Source organism: Callorhinchus milii, unplaced genomic scaffold (genome assembly GCF_018977255.1).
Source record: "Callorhinchus milii isolate IMCB2004 unplaced genomic scaffold, IMCB_Cmil_1.0 Scaffold43, whole genome shotgun sequence".
Lineage (NCBI taxonomy): Eukaryota > Metazoa > Chordata > Chondrichthyes > Chimaeriformes > Callorhinchidae > Callorhinchus > Callorhinchus milii.
In genome coordinates this window covers 351056-378331 of record NW_024704784.1, presented here as the reverse complement: position 1 = coordinate 378331, position 27276 = coordinate 351056, and the positions used below count along the sequence as shown (strand labels likewise).

Below are 27276 nucleotides of genomic sequence, written 5' to 3'. Positions count from 1 at the left end.
TTTCCCCAGTTCAATGACAGATGCATGAGGAAACCCATCACCGTGCTTAAGAGTATTCAAACCAGGCAGTTTCATATACATATGACACCTACATGTGGAAATGTCCCTGTGTCTGTAATGCACAATTGTCCATCGAGGGACACACCCCTTTACCTGATTCCAGAAATTATTTAGACACAGGTTGGCAAGAACCAAGGCTTGGGGATTCCAGAATGTATAATAGGGTAGTGCTGGAATCTAACTTGCTAAAATTTGCCTTGAGAACCTACTGCAAAGAGAAATCACACATGCACTATTGCAGTACTTACTGCTTATAAGCAGTTCTGGGCTGTACAAAACAATGTAAAAGTAGTTTGGGGATTTAACAAAAAAATTATAAGCAGTGAGGTTCACCAAGGGGAGAAGATGTCAACATTAACAACATTTGTCAACAAAATAAATGCTTTTTAAAAGCTCCAAGTTCATTAATTTAATCTCACCTTGCTTCCAGCACGGTAAACCGGTTTCACGTGATGGAAAATTTGGAGTGAGCATTGAATCTCAAAATCACTGAGAAGAATGCTTTTAGCAAAAGGAAAACAGCCTGAATCACTTGCTGCCTATCTAAAACAACAACAACAAGAAGATTACATTTGTATAGCGCCTTTCACGTCGGGAGGATGTCCCAAGGCGCTGGACAGAGCTATTTTCGTGTGCTTTTTTTCATTAAAAATGTGGCTGGTAGGAATGATTTAATTTAAAAAGTTGATTTATAAAAATGCTTTGTTTAAACACTGTGTAAGTTCTCCTGTGTGTGACAGTACCATTTTTCAACATCCCAAAACTCTACTCGGTTAATACCACTCACTTCTGTGCTGAACAATTCACAGAACTTTAGCGAACGCCCTCAAAAATAGATGAAAGTTTTTTGAGAGCTCAAGAATGTTCCTGTCCCATTCTTCACCCATGAAAAACAGATCATGTCCAAAAGATGATGAAAACTATTTTAAAGGCAAAGGTTTGACTGTCTTATTGGCAGCGATCCATGCAGATCAACAGATCATGGTTACATTTTGTACGAACCCTGCATACATTCTCTGATAGCTCACTATTATTTCTTCAGTTTCTTCTGTGCTGCTTTCTTTTTGACCATCTGAAGTCGCTTCATGGCATTGAGCTGCGACTCTTGCGATGTTGGAACTTTAGGTAGAGAAGAGTTGCCTCCTTCGGAGGTGACTTTTGCCCCATTGTTCCCAGTGCTGCTGATGGCAACACTGGTGCCTCCATTTCCACCACTAGCCTGGCCAGCACTGCTGCTTGTTGCTGTTAAACCCACTTTACTCACATTGTCATTGCTGGTGGATCGGTTGAGACCTGGCTTTCCCAGTGTTAAAGGAGGGGGTGGTTTGATGGGTCCTGGACTGGAGTTGCCACTTGCAGTCACTTTGGAACTTAGCCCTACTTTAGACGTTGTGAGCCCAGATAGACCCATTGGTTTTGAGTTTGAAGTGGTCAAACTAGGCTTCCCGCTGGCACTTTGAACAGAAGCTCCCAATTTCGCCGTGGAGGGGGCTGCAGCAGATGTTTTGGCTCCAAAGGCAGCCCATCCTGTGAGACCACTGGCGGATGAAGAGGATGAGTTGGAATTGGAAGAGTTCCCAGAAACTGCCGAGGTAGTCTGCAAAAAATATTTTAAATTAATAAAAAAGTATTTGAAACCACATTCAGCAGGGTGAAAAAGACTTAAATATTCTCTCTAGACCCTCAGCTGATACTTTATAGGGGAAACCTTTCTCGTCCACAAAATATGCAGTCAGTTCACTTTACGGTATATCCTGTGAAGCGCTTTGAAACGTCTCAACGACCCGATAAGGCACTATATCAAATGCAAGGATTATTATTATTAGCCTTGAACTGTAATTGAATCCCATATTGCGTTTTGCACTCATTTCCTAGTAAACGCCTTCATCACATCGAGGCTCGACTATGCAAACTCACTGCTTGTCGGCCTCCCCAACTCCTCCCTCCACAGACTGCAGACCACCCAGAACTCTGCAGCCGGTCCTCTCCCACATTAGGCTCCGCGATCCTATTACCCCCATCCTCACCCGACTCCACTGACTCCCTATCACACAGAGGATACAGTTCAAGATCCTGGTCCTCACCTCCAAAGCCCTTCACGGTCTTGCTCCCCCCTACCTCTCCGACCTCCTAACCCCCTATCACCCTGTTCGCTCCCTCCGCTCAGCGGGCTCCGCCTGCTTCACGTCCCTCACCTTGCTTGCCCCACTATCGGGGCGTGGGCCTTCCGCCATTTGGTACCCACCCTCTGGAATTCCATCCCGCAGTCCCTCCGTCTCACCCCCTCCCTTGCCACCTTCAAGACCCACTTCAAGATCCTCCTCTTCGACCATGCTTTCGATCTCCCTGCTTCCCCCCCCGCCCTCCCCCACCCCGACCCTCAGCTCAGGTTCGTAACTCTGTCTGTCCAGCGCCTTGGGACGTCCTCCCGACGAGAAAGGTGCTCTACAAATGTGTTGTTGTTGTAAACAATTGCTTTTCCATTGATTACAGTTGAGGAATGCACAGGGAAATATTACTATTCGTTCAGTATTATACATCATTCTTCAATTTGTATTAATGGTGTATGGTGTATTAATAGTAATGGTGTTAATTTTTACTTGCCATATGATTTAAATGAAAGCGATTACCAAACAAATGCCTCTGCAATTTAACAATAATTTATTCCTTTGGGTGTACACCTGATCAAACTGACATATCTCAAAAACATTTCACGCTCAGTGAAATGACTTTGTCGTGTTTTGCATACACCAATCAGACCCACTGAAACCTTTAGGACCAACAACTAGTTCACATTTCATCACAAATCATCTTGTTTTGTACTTTTAAGACCACTCCAGTGGGAAGTGGACTGACTCACATCAATCTACTTTGCGTGGGAACCTCATGGCCAGCAGAGAAAGGAGACTTCCACCCCGTTAGTCCAGGCTGAGGTCAAAGCCGTGGCTCAGAGTGAAGTGCACTAACTAATGCACTCTTCCAATCCAGCAAAATGTTGTCATTACTTTGGGAGCACATCCAGAAACAGGCAAGTTTTAAACCTATAATGCACCAAATGAAAGTTTCAACCACTAAACCATGACCTATTGCTGAGGAGAATTTGTTTAACACTAATTATTGGAGACTATTACTGCACCTTCACTTCCGTTCTCTTGAAGGCCTGAAACGAAGTCATTTCCTGTTTAAGTTTCATTTCAGGTTTTTTCACCAGGGGATCCTTGACTGACGGGATTGTGCTAACAACTGAGGTAGAAACTTTTGGAGTTGTCTTTTGTGTCTTCTGTGCCTGTTTATAATAAAAAATGACAAAGTTATATTCTAATTACAAGACCTCAAAACATCATGAAAAGTAACATTTAGTTTGGTTACATCAAAGATCGTTGATGTTTTATCCTTTTCTGGGTTCCATCTTAATATTAACATTCCCAGACGAGCATGTTGGACACGGTGTTTACGCAACTTTGCTGTGACCCCCGATGGCTTTGCCTATAACTTCATGAGTTGTACTTAAGTTACACCATGTGAATCATAGACAGTATTTCTAAGAGAGGAAGTAAGGAGCCAATCTGCACTGTACAAACGTCTCCAATATAAGTTCAACAGGTAGATTAACTGCCCTACCTCCCATACTTATTACACCCATCGTCCCAGGGGAAGCTAAACAGTCAGACAACACTTTTCACCCACTGATGTCACTTTGAAAAATAACTGGTTCCCAAGTCCCATCCAATGACGGATGTATACAAGTCTAACACATGCGTCAGCTCAGCTTTCAGTTTACTCCACTTTTCTTCCCAGGTTTCTGTGGCTCTCAATGCTGACCCAGCATCTCTCCATACACATTGATGGTTTGGGTGAAATTACAAAATGCAGTTTCTCACACTTTGGCCCAGTCCATCACAAGTAGTTTGAAACAGTCCTGTTTAACGTCACTGAACAATTCCATCGCTGCTCCTTACCATCTAATTTGTAATATACTGTGGCATCTCTAGCAAACGATGAATCATTCTAGTGGCATTAAAACGTGGACTCAATGGAAACTCTTACCATTTTCTTCATCTGCCTGGTACAGCGGGCACAGTACCAAACCAGCCGAGGGTCGTTCACATCCTTATCTGTGACTTGGGGCTTGTGACAGTCTTGGTGGTATAGGTTGTGGCATTCTTGACATTCGACCAGCTGATTACCTGATGTAACCGTCATCTGCCTACAAGCAAGGTCACAGCCAGTTAAGCCAGTCATTTGTTGCTGGTACTATCAAAAAGTACACTATGTCTAGACAATTCTATCCAATAGCTAAATGTGAGTAGCCATTCAATATACTTCCAGTTACCACCTCAACTTTTTAAATAAAATCAAAAATATGGTGGGGGAAATGCACAGTAGATTGTTCAGCATCTGAAAGTGATGGTTTAATTTTTCTGGTTTGACCTTTCATTAGATCTCCTTGACTGCCCTACTCTATGTAGTACTGATGCAAATACATAACCTGTCTATCAGATGATGATCAAACCTGCTGTACATTTTCAGCACTTTTTCTCATTTTTACCATTCAGTTTTGCTTTTGATCCAATTGATTATTTCTCAATCCTCCATTTAGAATACAGAATATCTTAGCGTAACCAGGACATTTCTCTACATGCAAAGCAAAACTACCCACCTGGAAAGCACAGTACTCGCTGTTACAATGGAATTACACAAAGTGGCTAATTCAAAGACCAGATGATTAATCGCAGAGTACACAAGCTTTGCTTACACAGTTCATCAGTACTCCGAGACAAGGTTAATATCCTTATTTACGCCTAGCTATCTATCATTCAGCACAATAAAATTTTATATTGATTTGAAAGAAAGATTTGCACCTCTAGCACTGTATGCCGAACAGTCACTGATGTCGAGGAGACCTACTGGGCGATTGTGATTTATGTAAGTAAATCTATGCCAGGCTTCTGACTGATGTCACCGCAGCTATAATAATTGGTAAGGAATTTTGTAAGGGAGGGAGGGTTTAAACAAATTACACATTTAGTATTGTGCAAGTGACCTCTGTATGTTTCATTCCATCTTGGGAAGAGAATTTGGCTGTGTAACTTCAGTTGTGGATTTGCATTCATCTGAACTGCAAACAAGACCATGTTTGGTATTTTTTTCTGTGGGGGGGGAATAAAGTTCACAAACAACACAAACAACAGTAAAAGGGACAGGCAATAACGATGCTGGACTGGAAAAGACATTGCATAAGGTGACTGGCATTACGCTAATATAGGGTTCTTTTGACAGCATAATTCAGGTAATTATGACTAGCAATGCATATCGTGCGACCAAAATTTGTTTGACAGCATATTCGGATAAGACCTTGCTAAATAGAGGGAAGTCCACGTCTCGTTTTTCCACTGAGATACACAGGTCTGTGAAATCAAGTGGTCGTTTCACAAAACCATTTGTAAACAAACTCTCTTACCGACAAACCACGCATGCCAACCCCATTTCCATGGCAAAGTCTTCAGCACTTTCGAAGCCTGGCAGGTCTGGCTGGACCAAATCCTTGCTGGACTGAACTGTGATGGGAGATGAGCGATTCTCTGACTTTTCCAATCTGGGTTTTTTCTGGATGTCGATTCCTTCAGGAGGTTCCAGTTTAACCTAATTGGCAAAAAGGGGAAAGGTGATTGGATACATGTATGATTTCTTTAAGAAGTTGATTCACAATAACCAAGGACACGAGTACTCTGCACAAGGTTTCGATATTAGGTCAAAATGACTTCAACGATAACAAACCGGAGCAATTTGCATTGCATTCTCATACAGGATAAAGTCTTGGAGCCAATCTCAAAGATGGGGATGGAGGTCAAGAAATAAGGGGAGGAGCGGTAGGTAGGTATGGATGAAGAATGCCCTGGGACACTACCTTGCGTGAGGGACGCTATGTATTTGCAAGTTGTTATAGTTATTGAAGAGATAGCTTTTTTTTGGTGGGATTTAAAGACAGATAATTGTGGCGGGGGGTGGGGTGGAGGTGGGAAGGTGGGGGAGCTTCATTCCAAAGGTTAGGGGAGTAATAGGGGTGATTATAATAGATGACAGCTTGGCCACCAATGGGATCAAGGAGGGAGCCTGCGACGTGGAGGTCCCATGCAGGAGGCCCGGGATACCAGATGCGCAGAGGATCACAAATCAAATTAAACTGGAAATATTTGACCTTTTCAGCTGGTCTCTTCTCCGTCTCCTTCTTGACTTTCTCAACAGAACTGGATTTCCCATTGCTGCCCAACGATAGACTGGACGACACCTTGGACTCCTGCTTACTAGAACTGGATTTGGAACCAGTAGTTATCTTGGGTGTATCAGTTTCCTGTCCAAAAGAAATATACAGGATTAATATAATCTTTCTGAAATCAAAGCAAATCAACTTGTTTATGGGACAATTTTTGAAATACAAGAGGCATGAAATTCCCCCCTCTTCCTGAAACAAAAATGTAGTGATATAAGACATTTCAGTCAACTATAGGTACTCAGTACTGTACTGACAAACCTAGACGGGATGTTCTGTTGTACAAGACCGTATATCAATATTTGGCTAAAGAAACAAAGATACACACAGGCTGGCCTATTTGCCAACCATACTTATCGGAATGCGATGTAATGGAAACTTTTCACAAAAGCAAACAAGAATAGAGAGACTCCAATTACACATAGATTTGTGTACATTAAAATGGAAATATAACTGCTAAAAATGGGACAGAGGTCAAACAACAAACAAACAAACACAGAATTAAGAAAATAATCAGAGAAACGATAGCCAAATAGGACAGGGGACAGAGATAGGCGCATGAAAATAACATTAAACACTAAGCTTGTGCATTTGGTTTTAGTCCAATCTCTCTCTGCTCGTCCCCACCCGTTAACTCTCCTGGATATGCTAAAGCCAAATGTGGAGTCCTGTAGCTCAGTGGTTAGAGCACTCACCTTGCAAGCGAGACACATGGGTTCAATTCCAGGCAGAGGGCGAAACCTTGCGCAAGTTTCCTTACCCCACATGCCTGATAATAATCTCTCCAAAACAAAACAATAATAAAATTGGTCATTTTCAATCCACGACTGTTTGTGGGACACTGCTGTGCGCAATTGGCTGCCGCGTTTTGCCCACAAATATACAGTCAATTCACTTTACAGCATATTCTGTGAAGTGCTTTGAGACATCTAGAGGACGTGCAAAGCACTATGTCAAATGCAAGGATTATTATTAAATGCATTCATACAGACAAGCCACAGACATACACGGTAACGCCCTTGAAGAAGTGAACAAACAATTTCTGAGAGCTAAATATTAACAAGAGGAGACGAGTAAAGTAATGAAGGTAAATCAGACCTTGAAAGTGGCAGCACAGGTGGAAAGGACTGTGAAAAAAAACTAAGAGTATTCTGGGTTTATACATAGGGTCATTAGAGTGCAAAAGTAAAGCAATAATGCTAACTTTGTACAAATCTTTTTTTGGGGTGAGTGAGGTTAGGCCCCACTCACAGCCAAATTAGACTGAAATGCGTTCCTCAAGGGAATGAAGGTTGTCTCCGCAGACAACCCCTTTGCCCCCGAAAAAAAAATCTAGGTTCAAAATCGTCAAAGGACAATGTGGACCTGAAACCTGTCTTCACGACTACCCGCACAAGTCAAGTCACCTCTCCAGCAGGGCAAGCCCTGTCTGAGCCTAGTGACCAAGTACTTGAGTTAGCTCTGTATTCCAGTATCTCTGCTTCCTTGTGAGGGCAGATCAAACTCCTCAGGTCGGAAGTACTGCAATACCAATTTCAACTAACAGAGGGCCGAAGGCATAGCTCCTGCTAGTAGCTCGATTTTCCCATTATTACTATAATAATAATATTTGCATTTGATATAGCGCTTTTCAAATCTTCTAGCCGTCCCAAAGCGCTTCACAGAATATACTGTAAAGTGAATTGACTGTATATTTGTGGGCGAATGCGGCAGTCAATTGCGCACAGCAATGTCCCACAAACGGTTGTGGATTGAGAATGGGAAGGGAGAGAGATGATAATACAGTAATGGCCCATTGTAGCTTCGCTTGCAATCAAAGGATCCAATACAGAATGTAGATTGACAGACAGACACACATTTCATCTTTATCTATACAGCTGGGGAGGGCTCCTTTTGTGAAGGTTCCTGATGGGAGGCCTCAGTGGGAGGACTCCTGGTTGGGAGGACTCGTTGGGAGTGGATACATGTATGATAAACTTGTTTAAGTCATAGCTTTCCTCTGTCGCTACATTGTTGCAGAATATATTATAGATGCATCTCTCTGGAAAGGTGTGTGATTTTTTTTGTCACTACTTTGTTGCAGCAGACCATGCATCTTATACTAATAAAGACAAAGTGTCTGTGTGTGTATGTGTTTCCGACAATAATGCAATAACTGATTGACGTAGAGACATGATTTATATTTTATCGGAAAGGTCTTGCATGCGGGAGCGTCATGGGCATTTCTCTTTCGGGGATCTCCTATCATCGATGAGCTATATTTAAAAAATGCTTTAATTAAGCCCCAAAATATGAGGTATGCATGGTATTCTGCAACAAAGTAGTGGCAGAGGAAAGATGGATCTATACTAATGTATCCTGCAACAAAAGGATGGCATTTTTTTCAGGTTGTCATGGGAGCTACACTCCTCCCACCAGGAGTCCACCCAACCAGGAGTCCAACCAACCAGGAGTCCTCCTCATAGCATATTTTCTAAGCAAGACTTTCAAGGACAAACAAAAATGCCAGACAAAAGGGAGAAGGCCAATTAAATGAAACTGAAGAACAAAGAAGAGCACAGCTGGACTTCAATGCTTAAAAGACTAAGAGCAAGGCAACATTAGTTACCCGCTCAAAGAATGGCGTGGCTGGACTTCGACGCAGAAAGGCATGCAAGGTGTACGCAGTGTTTCAGTCATGTTAAATGGTTAGTGAGTGGTATCACTGAAATCTACATTCCATATTGGATCCTTGGTTGCAAGCGGAGCGGCAATGGGTACAGAGAGTATCTCATATTTTAGGGCTTAATTAAATCATTTTTTAAATATAGCTCATCAACGACAGATCCCCGAAAAAACAAATGCCCGCGACGCTCCCGCATGCAAAACCTTTCCGTTGAAGTATAAATCTCAATCGGTTATTGCGTTATTGGCGGACACACAGACTTTTTTTCTTTATTAGTATAGATTACGGGGAGATTCGGTTGCGGTCGTGCTAACACAAGCGAATCTCAAAAGGAACACAATATTCCAAGGAGTAACTGATAAGAACAGATACTACATTTGATCTTGGCTAAAAGGCTGAGAAATTGGCAAATCATTGGTTGCTGGAGTAGTGCATCCAGTTTAACAAAGAATGTACAGCACAAAACATTCAGTGTACATACAACAACTTGCACTTATATCGCACCCTCCACAGAGGATCGTGTCTCAAGAGCGCTTAAACTCATATACTCCATATGAGTCTCTACTCACTCTTAACTCCATCCCATATACTTCTATTCCCTTTTCCCTCCCGTGAAGGACTATCTTCCTCTAAAATGCATCTATTCTATCTGATTCAGCTATCGTTTTGAGCAGTGAGTGCTACATTTTCAATATTTTCTGTGTGAAATAGGTCTTTCTAAATTTTCTTTTACAGTCTATTAACAATAACATGATTAAACACTTACAATTTGAAACCTCCGTATTAGCTCCCCTCTTAGGTACCTCATTTTAGGAAAGATGTTAAGGCCTTGGAAGTGGTGCAGAGGAGATTTATAAGAATGGATGAGGGATGAGGGGTTTCAGTTACAAAGAGAGACTGGCTCTATTTCAACTGAAGCAAAGATTGAGAGAAGTTGTCCAGTACCTCAAGTCTACCGTGCAACAGTGCTATAAAAGGACTCGCACTATATTAAAGGCACAAAACAGCAACAAGGCTAACTGACCCTTCAATACCTTCCCTCCTCTTTCTCTCAGAAGGTGATCAACTCTGCTAATCCCTCAACCCTCCGCATGAGACTAGAAACTCTGCTGTTGTGTGTAACATCAATGTTGTGGACAGGAGGCAGATAGCTTTACCAGAACATCCCTCCCATACCTTTTGTAGTTGCCGAAAGCTGGAGTCACCACCTCTGGCCAGGGTTTCATCCAGCAAACCTTTCAGCTTCTCTGCTGAATCTTTAGTCTTTGAATGCAGATAGCCCAGAGCTTTCAAGAATATTGGATCCAGCTCCAAGTTTGGAACAGCCATTGTCCTGCGAAGCACCAGCCAGAAGGTTGAATGGAAAATAAATTAGTTGAAGATCACCTCAATATTATCAGTGAATGAATGAACCCCAGAGAGTATTTGGGGTGAAGTGGGATCCCATAGTGGGGTTTTGCAACGCACTATGGGATCCCACCACCTCAAATGCTCCCCACCTCTTTCTCTCCCTCCGCTCTCCACCTTCTGCCTATTCTGTTCCCACAAGGGCTTTTCTCGATAGATGCTGTCAGTCTGACTCAGTTGGTAGCATTCTCGCCTCTGAGTCAGGAGGCAGTGGGTTGCAGCCCCAACACACACTCCCTCTCCTCCATACACACACCCCCTCTCCCCCTCCTCTCACACTATTCCCCTCTCTCCCCCACACCCTCTCCCACTCTCTCTCTCTCCCACACACTCCCCCTCTCACTCTCTCCCTTTCCCACACACTCCCCCTCTCACTCTCTCCCCCTTTCCCACACACTCCCCCTCTCACTCTCTCCCCCACACCCTCTCCCACTCTCTCCTTCCACACACCCCCCCACCTCCCCCTCTCACTCTCTCCCTTTCCCACACACTCCCCCTCTCACTCTCTCCCCCACCCCCCCACTCTCTCCCTTTCCCACACACTCCCCTCTCACTCTCTCCCCCACACCCTCTCCCACTCTCTCCCTTTCCCACACACTCCCCCTCTCACTCTCTCCCCCACACCCTCTCCCACTCTCTCCCTTTCCCACACACCCCCTCTCCACTCTCCCCCACTCTCCCCCTTTCCCACACACTCCCCCTCTCACTCTCTCCCCCCACCCCCCCCACCCTCTCCCACTCCTCTCTCTCTCCCACCACTCCCCCTCTCTCTCTCTCCCACTCCCCCCCTCTCCTTCTCCCACTCCCTCTCTCTCTCTCCCACTCCCCCTCTCTCTCTCCCCCCTCTCCCTCTCACACTCCCCTTCTCACTCTCCCCTTCTCTCCCCCACTCCCCTCCTCTCACCCACTCCCCCCCCTCTCTCTCTCCCACTCTCTCTCTCTCCCACTCCCCCCCTCACACTCCCCCTCACACGGACACACTCCCCCTCACACTGACACACTCACCACTACTTTCTCTCCGGTCGGAAGCATCATTCGGTGATTTCCGGTCCCGCTGTTTCCGCGGTCCCCCCTCCGGCGAGAGACAAAACGTAACTTCCGGTCCGTCGCGCTCTTCGCTCCGGACTGGAGACAAACCGCGGAGCGGAGGGACTGCACTGCACTGCACACACCGCGCAGTCACCGGACTACACGGACTACATCATTCTATTGGTAAGTAAACCGCATACATTGTGTTATTATTGTTGTGGAGTAAAGTACACCATAGTTATCATTATTGTTATGGATGATAGAGCGAGTGGATGGACTGACCTGACCCCCCCCCGACCCCCTGACCCCCACCCCCTGACCCACCAAACCCGACCCCCCACCCCTGACCCCCCCCCTGACCCCCCCCCCTGACCCCCCCACCCCCCGACTCCCCATCCCTGACCCCCCCCCCCCCCCCCCCCCCCCCCCCCCCACCCCCCCCCCCCCCCCCCACCCCTGACCCCCCCCACCCCCCCTGACCCCCCACCCCTGACCCCCCCCCCTGACCCCCCCCCCCCCTGACCCCCCCACCCCTGACCCCCCCACCCGACCCCCCCCCTGACCCCCCCACCCCCTGACCCCCCCCCCCCCCCCCCCCCTGACCCCCCCCCCTGACCCCCCCCCCCCCCCTGACCCCCCCACCCCCTGACCCCCCCACCCCCTGACCCCCCACCCCCTGACCCCCCCACCCCTGACCCCCCCCACCCCTGACCCCCCCCCCCCTGACCCCCCCCCCCCTGACCCCCCCACCCCCTGACCCCCCCACCCCCTGACCCCCCCCCACCCCCTGACCCCCCACCCCCTGACCCCCCCCACCCCCTGACCCCCCCCACCCCCTGACCCCCCCACCCCCTGACCATTCAGTTGTTCGCTGATGGTTCTTTCGCTCTCTCCTCCAGGGCCCCAATGAAGGACAAGGGCCCGCGTGGCCCCACCTCAGAGCACCTGTACCTGGAGCTCACCCACCACTCACAGGACCTCGTTCTGCCACTGCACACCTCTGTCGTTCTGTTTCTGCTGTCCTACTGTGACTGCACAGCTCTGAAGGTGGTCCTGGTGCCCGAGGGCGATATCGTGGACAGTCACCCGGGGAAGAGAGGGGTACCACAGAGCCTTGCCATTGACATCCTCTCCCACCAGGAGCTGCCTGCAGTAGTGCAGAGCTGCCGCTTACCTGCACTGGTAGAAAAGGGTGGAAATTTCTGCCGAGCTGGGCTGGCTGTCACGCTCAGGCACATTGTACAGGGGACCTGCAATGCAGATCCTAGCAGGAAAGACGTCGCTGAGTTGCTTGGCTTCAAGAAGACTTGCTTAAAGGCTTGTGCTGAGGTGAGTAAGCGCTTGGTTTAGCCGCTAATCTGGAAGGAAAGATTGAAATCTGTATTCGTCTCCATAGAGTTGAGGCTAGCACTCCAGCGCAGGGCTGGGGGAGCACTACATTGCCAGAGGTGCTGTCCATCAGATGAAACGTTAAATTGTCTGCCTACTCAGATGGACATCAGTGATTCCCATGAAAAAAGATGAGTGAGTTTATTCCGGTGTCCCAGGCAACAATCGTCCAGATAAATTGGTCATGCACTTAATGGCTGTGTGTAGAACATCAGTATGTGCAAAATAGCTGCCGTGCCCTGATTGTTTTGATAGGTGTACAACAGCAGCCAAGGTGACAATCACGCTCCTCCACTCCCACTCAGCACCCCTCTCCTCTCCAATTCGCTCACTCAACTCTCTTTTGCTCCCCTCCCCCCACCCTCCACTTCTTTCACCCCCAGACTGTGTATTGATGATTGCATAGCTGATGCCTTACTTGCATCAATAAACGCTCAATAGCAGACTGGCCAAAGGCTAACAGAAGACTTTCTTATAATCCCAAGTACCATACTATATAATAATAATAATCCTTGCATTTGATATAATGCTTTTCACTCTTCTAGACGTCTCAAAGCGCTTCACAGAATACACTGTAAAGTGAAGTGTCTGCACATTATGTGGGCGAAACACGGCAGCCAATTGCGCACAGCAGTGTCCCACAAACAGACGTGGATTGAAGTGACCAATTTATTGTTTTTTGAGGGATTATTATTAGACGTGTGGAATAAGGAAATTTGCCCGAGGTTTCACCCTGCCGGGAATCGAACCCAGGTCTCTTGCTTGCAAAGCGAGTTTTCTAACCACTGAGCTACAGGACTCCACATATTTGCGATGTACACATATTTGTGATACAGTATATTCAAAACATACGTCAGGACTTTGAGATGCATGTTAACTATCCCATGGCACTATCTAGAAAGAGAAGAGAATTTCTCCAGATGAAATTGGTCATTCACTTCATTGTTTGTGGGTCAAATTGGATGCCACATTCATCAACAATCTTAATACTAGTCACTACACTTTACAGTATATCCTGCAAATCGCTTTGAGACTTTTCAATAATATGCAAAGGTGCCAAATTAAATGTTAGGATTTTTGTTATTAAGGATTATTTAGAGTGCTGCACTCTACTGAGGGGATTTTATAATAATATATAATAATCCTTGCATTTGATACAGCGCTTTATCGCGTTGTTTAGTCGTCTCAAAGTGCTTCACAGAATATTTTGTAAAGTGGATTGATTGTGTATTTTGTAGACGATACGCAGCAGCCAATCGCGGTCAGCAGTGTCTCACAAACAGTTTTGGATTGAGTGACCAATTTTTTTGAGGGACTGATACCCCCCCCCCGGAAAGCGATCCGCCAATTGACTAACAACCGGGTTCCTCCTTACTGTTTGAGGCGTGTGGAGTAAGAAAACTTGCCTATGGTTTTACCCTGCCGGTGAATCGAACCCACATCCTCTCGCTTGCGAGGTGAGCGCGCTACCCACTGAGCTCCAGCACCACATGCATGAGATTTGAGCTGCACTTTGGTCATTTTGGTCATGGTAAACGTTTCTGCCTTATTTGTTTGTTGAATCAAAGCAGGTGGTTTAACATCTTACTGCTTATTGATTTCTAAAGTTGAGCCAGGGAAGGTTTTGCAAGGTTCTGCAACCTGTTCTGGAGGGGTTGTCTTGTCTTTTAGATGGATACAATTGCAGTACTCAAGGTCTGTCACTAGATGTCATTGAGCTGTTTTGGGAAAACAAACCCAATTTATTTTGTCAAGGCTTTGAATTCTGGAACGGCGCAATATAAAGCAGGGAATTGCTGTGATTGTTTTTTTTTAACACATAGTAAGGCCTGATCTGTCACAGTTTAAAGTTTAAACATTGACAATAATAATGAAGAAAATTACTAGGGTTGGAGATTATGCATTTTAGGCTCTGCATTCAGCCTTGCGGGTGCTGAGAGAGTTAGTGATGTTGGTATTATATATCATTATACGTTTCATAACATTTTTTCCAATAATTATTCTGTCAATAAGTTTCATTATTTGCACTATTGAGTCACACTGTTTGCTGCACTTACGGAGTCAGTCTGGATCAGTTGGTAGCTCTTGCCTCCCAGTCAGAAGGTTGTGTGTGGGTTTAAGTCCAACTCTGAATTCACAGTCGATGCTCCAATGCAATGCTGTAGAGCATTTCATTGTTGGAGGATATATTGTGATCACAGATATCATACTGAAAGGATTTCTGATGACAGAAGAGATATGTGAGGCTATTATAGCACAATTTGAATGTTGTTCTATAGAGATAAAGGAGATTGAGCCTTGCTTTGCTAATTTTAACCACTTCATTGCCGTGCCTGGGACTGATGGGGAATTGCTTTAACATAAGGACAATTAATGCTGCTGACAGGTGGTGTTAGGAGGCTCCTCTGCCGCTATGGTGAACCTCTCCCTGGTCCACCAAACTTGTTCCTTGCACGTCTAAACCCAGGGAAACATTTGCAACTAAATGTAAGTGTACGTATTTGTACCATCAGTTGTAGGCTGTGTCGCAACAGTTATCCATATCAGAGGTTTTCTTGCTTCCAAAACTTAAAATAAAACCTCAGCAAAAAAAATCCCTTTCTAAATCGGAAAAGCAAGCTAATAAATTCCAATTCAAACGTTAATGTCACTATATTTTCTCCTGACCACAAACCGTTGGAAATAGTTCTGTCAGCCATCCAACTGGCCTTGTGTAGACTTCCTATTGTTATAATCTTTATTTGCCTTACTAAGTCGAGCAGGATTCAATCATACCCAAAATAGCTAACCAATGCACTTTTTTTCCCCACTTTCAATGATGATAACTTTGAAAGTTTTGAAGCTTAAGCACAACTTCTTGCTAACAAACTTATACCCATTGGATCCAATTGGAAGAAATATGGTTTGGTTACCTCTCTGGTTTTCTTCTGACCGTACAATATTTGGGAGCATTGAGTTAATATCAGAGTGGTTTGGTGTAATCGGTATTTCAGACCATGATAAATATCAAATGGCTTTTAGTAATAATAATCCTTGCATTTGATATAACGCCTTGTCACATCATTGAGACGTTTCAAAGCACTTCACAGAATATAGTGTAAAGTGAATTGACCATATATTTTATGGGCGAAACGCAGCAGCCAATTGCACCCAGCAGTATCCCACAGACAGTCGTGGATTGAGTGTAACTGGATTTTTTTAATAGATTATTACCCTTGGAAATTGATCCACCATTCAACTAACCATTCAGCTCAGACTGGGAAGAGTTGAGGATGCTTGGCAAACGCAACCTGGTAGCAATTGAGAATTTCCCCACTGCCCCGTGTGATACCAAAGATTTAAAAAACACAGTGGAGGAGGCGAAAGGGTTTACTAATGAAAATTAGGTAAGGAAGCAAACCTAGCTGCCTCAGAAGTGAAAGAAGATCTTTATCCAGAGGATCAATTGCCTCTGGACTATAGAACATTCAGAACATTGACAGGACACTAGCACCAAAGGTGTTATGTATAGATCTCCGCCCCTGTAATAATTAATAATAATACTCTTTGCATAGCACCTTGTCACATTGTTGAGATGTCTCAAAACATTTTACAGAATATAGTGTATATTTTGTGGGTGAAACTCGGCAGCCAATTGTGCACAGCAGGGGCCCACAAACAATCGTGGATTGAGTGACCAGATTTTATTTATTTATTGTTTTTTGAAGGGAATATTAAACCCGGAAAGCGATCCATTAATCGACTAACAAACAAGTTCCTACTCACTACAAGGTAAACAGAGTCGTGTAGAGTAAGGAAAGTTGCCTAAGTTTTCGCCCTGCCAGGGAATCCTCTTGTTTGCGAGGCGAGTACTCTAACCACTACACTACAGGACTCCAACCTACTGTATAAAAATGCAGCCTATGTTACCAGGAGACTCTTGTATTTGCATTGAGATGGTTGTTCTCTCACCATTTGAATGCATGTGGGGGAAGTCTTAGCAAGGAGATTAGTGCAATATTCTAACTCTCTGTTGCTGTGATGGATGGGATCTTGCACTTTCCCAGACAATTCAGTTGTATTCCGTGTGCCGGGGGTATTTTGTTTTATTATGTTCTAGTGCTGGTTGATTGTAGGGCAGGGCAAGCAGTAAGATGCGTTTCGTCATTTGGAACAAATCTCAAGTGTGATCAATAGTTTAAACTTGGAAACCATCCAGTGCAGAATAACTTTGAAAACTTGGACTGTGCCTCTACCCACCTATTCTGCTTTGTTTCCATATTTGGTGATTCCCATTGCAAAGCAGCATCTTGTGCCATGTTTTCAGTTGTCGGGTTTTTGAAAGCGTAATCCGTTTGACCCCCTTAGTATAGAAAAACTGGAAATGTGAAAATACAATAGGGTTGGAAATCTCCTATTAATAACTTTGAGATGTTTCAACACCATAGATGTATCAAATGCAAGCTTTTGTTTAGTTATAATAATTTTCATTATTGTATTATGTATTGTCCCAGCTCCTTGGGATGTCCTCTCGACATGAAAGGCGCTCTACAAATGTAATCTTGTTGTATTTTAACCATTCTCTTGAATTCCATCCTGCAGTCCCTCCACCTCAACACACACCTCCCGCACCTTCAAAGCCATCTATTCAACTACGCTTTCAGTCACTTTCCGCCAATTGCCTCTGTCAAGTGCTTTGAAACATCTTCTTGATGTGAGAGGAGCTGTATAAAATTATTGTTGCTGTTTGTTCGAGAGGGCCTTGTCCCCTCCTTCCCCTTTTTCAGATCACGACTAAAGACCTTCCTCTTCGACCGTGCTTACAGTCACCTCATCCGTACCCCGGTTTGGTATCGGGCTCCACCACTGTTAAGCGCTCCGAGACAATATGAATGCAAGTTGTTTTTTGTTTTAGTTGTCAAATTGTGAAAGTATTTAACAGGAATAAGGTGTGCTTTCTTTCTTACAGGTAAGCCACTGGACAAGGCTGTGCGAAATCAGCATCCCATTAGCTGTGGAAGCTTTTCTCGAGACGTCTCCCGATCAGCGGGCAGTCATTCCACCCGAAATCCTGCACCTGGAGCGAAAGCTTGGGGAACCAGTCCGCGTTCACAACGATGACAAGATCCGCAGGCAGAAGCTACTGCACTTGTCCAAGGCGAAAGGCACGCAGCCCACTGCAAGCACATCTGAAGGCCCCCACAGAAGATCCCCTGAAAGAAAGGCTGATACAGACCCAGATGTAGAAAAGAACCAGGGGAGCAATGCGAGCAGCGTGGAGCTCAGCGCTGCACTCTCCAAACTCAGTGTGGAGCCGCTACCGTCCGTGACCACTAGGGAGCCCTCTTGCATTAGGAAAGTGAAGACCGTTGATCTGCCAGCACTGGAGCATGTGTTTGCTGAAGGTCTTTTCTTCACACTCACAGACCTGGTCCTGCTGCCCTGTCTTCATTATTACTTTGTGAGTCTTGCATTCTTAAACTGCAATTTTTGAAAAACAATGCTATATACAGTGTCATATATGCAGTATATATACTGCACTGTGAAGCCCTCCGCAGCCTTGCTCCTCCCTACTTCTGCAACCTATTAACACCATACCAACCTTTCTCCTGCCTATGTTCGGTGGGCACTTCGGCCACATTTAGGTAGCGCCTTGGGACATCTTTCCAATGTGAAAGGCTCTATATAAATGTCATTTGTTGTTGTAAAGGTAGAGGGGCTGTACTCTTTTCACCAAAGTTCAAATTAGCCTTTGTTTTACATTGTTTACACTGTAATAGCTTCTTGGTGGATAATGGAACTGGCAAGTCTTAAATCAAACCACTTCTATTAATAGTCTCAAGGTCAGGATATTCTGGTGAGGCTTCCCATTTTTGGCCAGTTCCGTTCAGTAACTGCACTGAGCACCACTGTGTTGTGATCTGAGGAATGCTGAGGGGGAATGTTAAGCCAGGACTTGCATGATCCCAGGCACACATGCCGTGCTGAAGCTAGTATTTAAATTGGATCCGTACCGCCTAGTTCCACATTTAAAAGCAGCAGGAGTTTCTGTAAGGAAGGCTGAGGGGAGCTGAGAATGAGAATAGATGCTTCCAAGAGACTGTCAGGTTTCGACTGAGTAAAGACATCATAATAAAATAAAATTGGTCATTCACTTCATGGCTGTTTGTGAGACATTGATGTGTGGAAATTGGCTGCCGTGTTTACCTACAAAATACACAGTCACTTTACAGTAGGGGTCTTCAACTGGTCGATCATCGCAAGGTGGCACTATCGAGCATGATCAAGCGATAGATCTGAGTAAATATTGAGCCCAATTGAAAACGAAGCCAGACGCACAAAGTATTTCATGCATCTGGAAATAAAAATATAAACATTTTTGTTTAAACTGCAGTAAATATCCCTCCTCCTTGTTTTTATTCACAAGACGCCACCAAGCAGCAATCGACTGTTTGGAGACCCCTGCTTTACAGTATATCCCATGAAGCGCTTCAGAGAGTCATTATTATCATTAATAATAATTAATAATAAATCCTTTCATGTTGGGTGTGTGGGAAAACACTTTACAGAATTCACTGTGAAGTGGAGAGTGAGAGCTTATTTGGCAGCCAATTTGTGCGCAGCAATGTCTGTTGCCTGCCCACGTTTGATTTTTTTTCCACTACCATGTTTACAACTAGGTTACAGCTAAACCAAGAAACTAATTTCTAACTGTGTTTTGTAGAGGGAGCGACCATTGAGTCAAGTTGCAAATTAAGGGTTTTCTTCCAAAGATTTTTTTTCTCTGCAAACATTTCACAGTTGAGTTGTTTTTCAGAATTGTAATGCTTAATTTAAATCAGATAGTATAGACTCATTCAAGAGGAAGCTAGACCTTCATATGAAGGAGAGGGGGACAGAAGGGTATGGGAGGGAGTAAGGATGGGTGGAGACTCGTGTGGAATATAAACACCGGCACAGACTGGTTGGGCCGAGTGCTGTACAGTCTTTGTAAATCTTTGTAAATCTCTCAGAATGGAATGTTTCACCATCTGCTGGTAAAACAGGCCGGTTATGAATGGCATCTGGAGATACCGCAGTTTAATTTACCTGGGCTGCTTGTCATTTTTTATTTTAAATACAGTGATGTATAATGCAAGGCTTTGTCTGCGAAAGGCTTGAATATTCTGTGACTTGTTTGAAACTATGGTGTGCTTTGCCTTCTCCGTGATGTTTGATGCTGCCCCGCATTAAAGGGCCCTATATAAACGCAAGTTGTTGTCGTCGTCGTGGATGAATGCAGCATACTTGCATTCTGCACAGATTGTTATAATGTAAGCCAAGCAGAGAATGACTGACCTGATGGCTTAAAAGGTTTAATGTATCTGATATCAAGTTTACACTGTTGTGTCTGTGCAGCGAATTACTTTCCTGAAGTTGTTCTGCACTTGTGATACGTCATTTGGGCTGAGATGTCTTTTTCTGATAATAATAATAATGATCCTTGCATTTGATATAGCGCCTTATCATGTCTTTGAGACGTCTCAAAGCGCTTCACAGAATATACTGTAAAGTGAATTGACTGTATATTTTGTGGGCGAAACTGTCCTTTGGAAAATCAGTTTGGTGCCGACTGAGGTTCGTGGCTTACCCCGTGGGTTTGTGACAGCACAGCTGTTCCCTGAAATTCTTATGAGAAAAGACATGAGGCCCTGCAATGATGCTTCCAATCCATTGCAATCATTTTGCAGTATTCAGGTACTCTAGTGCCTCGGTTGTCCTCAGGCTCTGCGCGCTCTGTTTTTGAGGTACTTCTCATGCTGTAGGCCTTGTTTTGGGGTATCTGTTGTCCTGAGGCTGTGCGCTCTCAGTTTGAGATGCAATGTATTAATACTCTGGCTCATGGGTCCAGGTTGGGGAGACATATTGTCTACAATGAATTCATAGGATCACTCACTCCATGGCTGTTTGTGTGACATTGCTGTGCGCAAACTGACAGCTGTGTTTCTCCCACAACATTACACTGTCAGTCCACTTTACAGTATATCCTGTGAAGCGCTTTGAGGCATTTTGATGACGTGATAAGGATCTATGTTAAATATTATTATTATAGCTATTATTAACTAGCCAACATAAATGTTACTGCGCCCTGTCTGCATAAGCGATTGCTCACTTACGTTTTCTGTGTGAAAGCCCTGAACCTGACAGATTTGCTTCTATACGTATCGTGTTGCTTTACCACATTATTATTTAGAGAGAAATAAAAAGGCCACACATTTGCATGAAAGTAATTTCGGAGTAAAAGCAAAGATTTAACTTCTGAATTAAGTGCCAGTGTGAACCGTTTGTAAATGTGAAAAGGGTTTTTTGTGGCTCTAGGACGGTGGGTGCTTTTAGGGGAGAAATTACAGCTGTCAGAGCAAACAAAAGCTGAAAAATAAGAAAGAATGTGAGGAATAATTGGATTATCCTCCTACAGAAATTCCTCACTGTATCTAGCCTTCTCCACTCCCTGGTATTACTGTTATTCTGCACCTGCTTTAGTGGAAAGCAATCCATGGCTGTTTGTGAGACACTGCTGTGCACAACTGGCTGCCGCATTTCGTCCCCAAAATACACAGTCAATCCACTTTACAGTATACCCTGTGAAGCGCCTTGAGACGTCTCGGTGACATGATAAGATGCTATACCAAATGCAAGGATTTTTATAAAAATTATTATTATTATTATTAACTATACTAAATTAATAATAATAAGCATCACTGCAGGTTCCTCTCCTGGATAATTCTTGTTCTCCCCACGTTTTCACGCAGTGTAATTAGGATCTGCAAAAAAAAAGTAGAAATAATTGAATTTCCATAGCCTGCTTAAAAAAAAATCATGCTTGCATTTGACACGGTGCCTTATAGTGTCAAAATGTCTCTAAAGAGCTTAACACTGCCAGTTTCTTTTGAAATGTATTGGCTGCGCAACAGGAAAATATCCTGCGAATGTGCACCAGCAAATAGTTAGAAACAGCAGTGAGTTGAATGTCCAATGAATCTGTTTTTTAGTGAATTTAGATAAGGCAAGAATTTTGGCTGGGACACCCAGATATTGCCTGGGTCCTCTTTGAAATAGTATCATGACATCAAAGGAGGAAATGGGCTTTATTTATCATCTGACGGATGGTACCTCTGAGAGTACTTTCTGTTTTGGTTCTGCTCTACAGTGTTAGCTTAATCTGTACGTTCCAGTTGTGGTGTGGGATTCTGCTTGTTCAGAAGGACAGTAAAGATCTCAGGGCATAATTTTAAAAAAGGACATTCCTCCCGGTTTTTTTTGGACAATATGTAAGATAAAAGATAAAGTAAAATTGGTTATTTGCTTGATGGCTGTTTGCTGTGTGCAAATTGGCTGCTGGGTTTGCTACAAAATACACAGACACTACATTTTACAGTAAATTCTATGAAGTGCTTTAAGATATCCTTCTGTTGTGTAGTCATTATATGAAAAGCAAGGATTATTATATAAAAATTGTGGCTCAAATCCGATTGTACCACATGCAAAACAATTTTGTAAGATGTAAGGTTTCCGCTCTTATGTTTTGTGACTGTTTTCAGTACTGCTGATGGGTTACTTAAACATTTTTTGACCTGTACTATCCCTTCATGTTTGAGTTTCTAAGGGCCTTGTTTAGATACCTCTTGAGTCTTTTGCTGATTTGAATTTAAAAATAGTTTTCTCTTGTGTAGCTTTGCTGCAACTGGGGAACAAAATATACAGTCAATTCGCTTTGCAGTATATCCCGTGAAGGGCTTTGTGACGTCTCGAAGATGTGAGAAGGCGCTATATCAAATGCAAGAATTATTATTATTAATAATAACAGTTGAGGAAACAGCTAGCTGCCACGAAAACATACAAAATGTGTATTTTCCAATTCAATCCTTGTTTGATTTTACCCATTTTTTGTGGCTGGGTCATTGCATGCATGACTGCTCCCTTAATGACAGAGACAGAAGTAATAGCAGATTACAAAAATGTTCAGCCTGGTAATGAATTGATTGCAGAAATCTGAAGGCAGCGATTTAGTCTCTAAAAGCCCCAATTTAGCAAATTGAAATGTCTTTTCTGAATTTCTGCCGATCAGGTTGCTCTTGGAGATCGTCGAGATGAGGTCCTGTCTTCTCTGCCTTTGCTGTCCCATTGGTACCAGCGAGTTCAGGAAATACCTGGAGTGAAGAGAGCGGCAGCCAGCTGCGAGATACACTTTCTCAACATCCCGACGGGTCCTATGTCGTCCTCGGGCGTACGGTTGCCAAGCTCCAGCGATTCCATGGACTGCGAGCCAGGGAGCGACGACCTCCATTTCCGAGGTGGCCCGAGACCCACCATGAGCAAACTAGAAGTAATTACATTTTGTGCCTTTTTAAGAGACTCTTGCTGTTACGTTTCATATATTGTGTTGAGACTGAAAGTTTTTTTTGTGATCAGTCCGACAACTGATTGTGGTAATATTGTGATGATAATCTTTGCATTTGATATAGGTCCTTTCACATTGGATGGAAGGATGTCTCAAAGCGCCTTGATGACATCCTCCCAATGTGAAAGGCTCTATATAAATGTAAAATTGGATTTTATTGTAAACCCTTCACAGGATTTTACTGTAATGTGTAGTGACTGTATTTTGTAGGTGGATGCAGAAGCCAGTTTGTGCACAACAAAGTTCCACAACAAAGCCCAAAAATGAATGACCATATTTATTTGGGAGATTGTTGGTCAGGATATTGGGAGAAACTCCCTTTCCTTTTCAAACAGTGCAATAGTAGTTGCCAGTGACTGGCTGATATTGATACAAATGCGTTTTGAGGTATGAGACACATATTCTTCTTTACCCATAGAGTGATTTTTTTCTTTGATAAAATTTTATGTACTGTTTTTTCTGAACAAGGCTCGCCAAAGTGACGGTAGCAGATCTTTCTTATTTTCTTCCGAGGTTTACTGGACACACACTGGCGCAGTTTAATTAAACCATTATGAAGGCTGTAGGCTGGTGTCGACTTAATGTTGCTTTTGCCTAGTGCTCTGAATGCCAAGAGTAATAATAATAATCCTTGAATTTTATATAATGCCTTATATCTTTGAGATGTCTCAAAGCACTTCACAGAATATACTGTAAAGTTAATTGACTGTATATTTTGTCGGAAAAACACAGCAGCCAATTGTTCACAGCAGCGTCCCACAAGCAGTCGTGCTTTAAGTGACCAAGTTATTCTTTTTTTTTAAAATATGAAAAGCTCTTGGCATTCAGAGCACTGGGCAAAGACCCACACCCCAGTATGTGCTTCAGTGTTTCACCCTATGAAGCCCCTCACCATATGTTTTTTTTTAACAGAGTTGTCTGGAGCATTGGTTCCTGCCATTAGCTCAATCTGAATCATTTGCTGTCTTGCACTTTGTTGCTTGATACACACATTTGATTCCAATCACTGTCAGTTGACACTTCGTAGAGAAATGGATTGCAGCCAATCTGTAGTGCAGCATTGCTTAGGTCAGTGCTGAGATCCATGGAATTCTGAATCTGAACAAGATGGTTGTGTTTCTCTATAAATGCAGGAATGCATTTGATTTGAATATGTACTCCCACTTCCCACCCCACTTCCACCCCAGTGCCACGTGTGTGCACAATGTGCTTCTGATGTAGATAAAAGACCTGTAGCGTATGGTTACAGCACTCGCCTCACAAGCAAGAAGAACCGTGTTCGATTCCCAGGCAGGGCGAAACTGTAGGCAAGTTTCCTTACTCCACACTTTTCTGTTTACCTAGCAGTAAGTAGGAACCTGGTTGTTAATCAATTGTTGGATCACCTTCCAGGGGTAATAATCCCTTCAGAAAAATAATAATAATAATTTGGTCACTCAATCCATGATTGTTTGTGGGACACTGCTGTGCGCAATTGACTGCCGCATATCGCTCACAAAATTCTTTATAGTGTATTCTGTGAAGCGCTTTGAGACGTCTCGAAGACGTAATAAGGCACTATATGAAACGCAAGAATTATTACTATTATTATTATTAAATGTGTTTTGGGTGGGTGCCTCCAGTAGTGCTACTTGCGCTGTGTATTCCTATTTCTGGGTGAAGATTGTGTCTCTGTTTTGATTTCTACTCTAGACGCTTCAAGTTTGTCTGCGGTGAGACTCGACGCATTAAATTCAGAGCGTCCCTCACCACTTGCAGAACCACATCAGACACACCCAAAAAGCATTTATATTAGACAGATGCTACTGTATGAAATAATTAATTTGATACAGATTCTGTACTCTTTGATTTGGTTACACCAAGTTGATTTTGATGCAATGTGCAAACGAATTAGGAAGACACTTACCAATCTCTGCTGTGGTGGCTCCCTCCTTAGCTTTCTCAGCAGCCTCTTGAGGTTTCAAGCACAGCAGTGTCCCACAAGCAATCGTGGATTGAGCGACTAAATTATTATGTTTAAAAAAAAGTTTGAAGGAAGTATTACGCCCAGAACAGCAATCTGCCAATCGACGAACAACTGGGTTCCTACTTACTGCTGGTAATCAGAGGCGTGTGGAGTAAGGAAACCGCCTATGTTGTCGGCCTGCCCAGGAATTGAACCCGAGTCCTCTCGCTTGCGAGGCGAGTGCTCTAACAACTACTCTACAGGACTCAATTCACCTTGTATTGATGAGAGAACCTAATTTAAACAGTGTTACTAGCAGGAATGCTGCGATTGGATTTGCAACCCCCAATTGAATTGAGATGATGTTTTAGCACTTTCCCAGAGGGATCTGTAACTACAAGGTCTAACGGAGGCAACGAAAATGAAAAGTGAAATCCCTGGGTCAGAGGAAAAACTAATTAAGTTCTTCAATCTAAAACAGGAGAATGGGATTTCAGCGAAGTTCACTCCACACCCATGTCCCTCATGGAGCTTGGACTGGAGCAGCCTGCCGGTAGCTGTCAATCCCACTGAAGGTAACAACAATCTTAGTTTCCCCTTTCACCCTGGCGGTGTTTGAGCCCTCTGCCCTCACAATTCACATACCTTTTCCCAGGGGACCTCCTGTAACCAGGTCAAGTTGCACCACTGTTGACCTCTGCCACTTGTAACCTCTTCAATAACTGTGATTCATCATCTTAATGCTGCAAGGTTCTTTCCGCTTTATTGATCAGATCCTCTTGGACCTGTTCTTGCACATTTACTGACAACGTTCAAAATCTCAATTATGAATTTCAATGAAAAAATTTATTTTCATTTTGTTTGGAACAATTATATCCCTGATGTGTATCTGTGTGCCATAAGCTTTGCCCAAAGTGTGATTTAAATTCCTAACCGTGTGCTTGTACAGATTACCTTCAGTACAGCACTGCTTCATAGGTGATGTTGTCTCAGTAGATTGTAGGTAAGCCAGGCACAAGAGAAGAAGAGAGAGAGAGAGGGTTGGGGGCTTGAGGCTAGCTGAAGGCACTGTGAAAGAGGAAGGGATTTGAAGGAGGCAAGAGAGACAGTGAGGCGGAGGGATTGTGGGATAGAGTTCCAGAATGGGAGGGAAAGAGATGCTGAATGCCCGACCGCCACTAGTGGGGCGTGAAGTACGGGGGACCTGGAGCAGGCTGATATGGGATTAGGAGGTCTCAGAGGTAGGGGGGAGCAAGACCATGGAGGGCTCTGAAGATGAGAACGAGGCTTTTGATCTCGATTATCTGAGGGATGGGGAGCCAGTGAAGCCAGGCAGGGATGGGGTTGATCGGTTCGCGGAAGCTTGATGCGGGAGAGGACACGAGTTGCAGAGTTCTGAATAATCTCTTGGGCCCTCTTTCTCAGGCGATATTGTAGTGTTTTGCATAAGAACGCAAAAAGAAATATGAATTTTAAAGATGCTCAAAGCCTCCCAGAAAAACACTTTTTTTTAAAACTGAGTGAGGAATAAGTTTCTTAAATTAATTATAGTTAATTTATCTCACATTACCTTATGCAATTTACTTGATCCAAAATGTCGGATTTTTTTTGATGAAAAGGTCTTACTGGTGTTGCGTGTTTGGAGGCAGCTTTGATTTAATTGTACACGCATGTTTGCTGCATAACTCAGCCAGTCACAGACCCTGAGGAGAAGTAGCTGTAAGGTGGCCAGTTAATTCATTGACCTCACCAGATATTTTATTGCTGCTGTTGGATTCCACTGATAGAAATGTTGCTGGTATTTGTTAGAGCATGAGAAACCGGTTTCTTCCCCTCCCCCCCACCTTGCCGTCTTCCCCCAACCTCTTGCTCAAGGCCGTGATCCCATCTAATACCAGATCCTGCCTACAGGTTCAGCTTCCTTCTGCAGTTCCACACTGTGTGTGGTGACGGGCAATCCTGTACCCTAAACAATTTAAACGATGATTGGTTTGGGTTGCAATATGGTAGCCATCAAGGGGGCCAAGGAGATTTAACAGCTGATCTGTACGAGTACTGAGCTGACAAATGGTCTTTTCAGTAAATCTTGT

At 43.9% G+C, this 27276-nt stretch overlaps 2 protein-coding genes across 2 annotated transcripts in view; one reads left to right on the top strand and one right to left on the bottom strand.

Annotated features, from left to right (window-relative positions):
* Positions 1-698: 698 nt before the first annotated feature.
* On the bottom strand, positions 699-11476 carry LOC103188747 (integrator complex subunit 12). Its single transcript, XM_007908829.2, has 7 exons — positions 11409-11476; positions 10173-10329; positions 6260-6412; positions 5522-5703; positions 4108-4267; positions 3197-3346; positions 699-1657 (listed from the first exon to the last, which is right to left on the bottom strand). Exons 2-7 carry the CDS (start codon positions 10323-10325, stop codon positions 1091-1093), a joined length of 1365 nt encoding a protein of 454 aa, XP_007907020.1. The 5' UTR covers positions 10326-10329; positions 11409-11476; the 3' UTR covers positions 699-1090.
* A 56-nt stretch (positions 11477-11532) lies between these two features.
* The window catches only part of gstcd (glutathione S-transferase, C-terminal domain containing), a 77107-nt gene continuing 61363 nt past the window's right edge, over positions 11533-27276 (top strand). The window contains exons 1-5 of the mRNA XM_007908844.2: positions 11533-11615; positions 12332-12761; positions 17770-18261; positions 22909-23166; positions 25668-25761. Of these exons, the coding sequence (XP_007907035.2) occupies positions 12339-12761; positions 17770-18261; positions 22909-23166; positions 25668-25761 (1267 nt within the window). The 5' untranslated portion in view covers positions 11533-11615; positions 12332-12338. The remainder of the gene's footprint in view (positions 11616-12331; positions 12762-17769; positions 18262-22908; positions 23167-25667; positions 25762-27276) is intronic.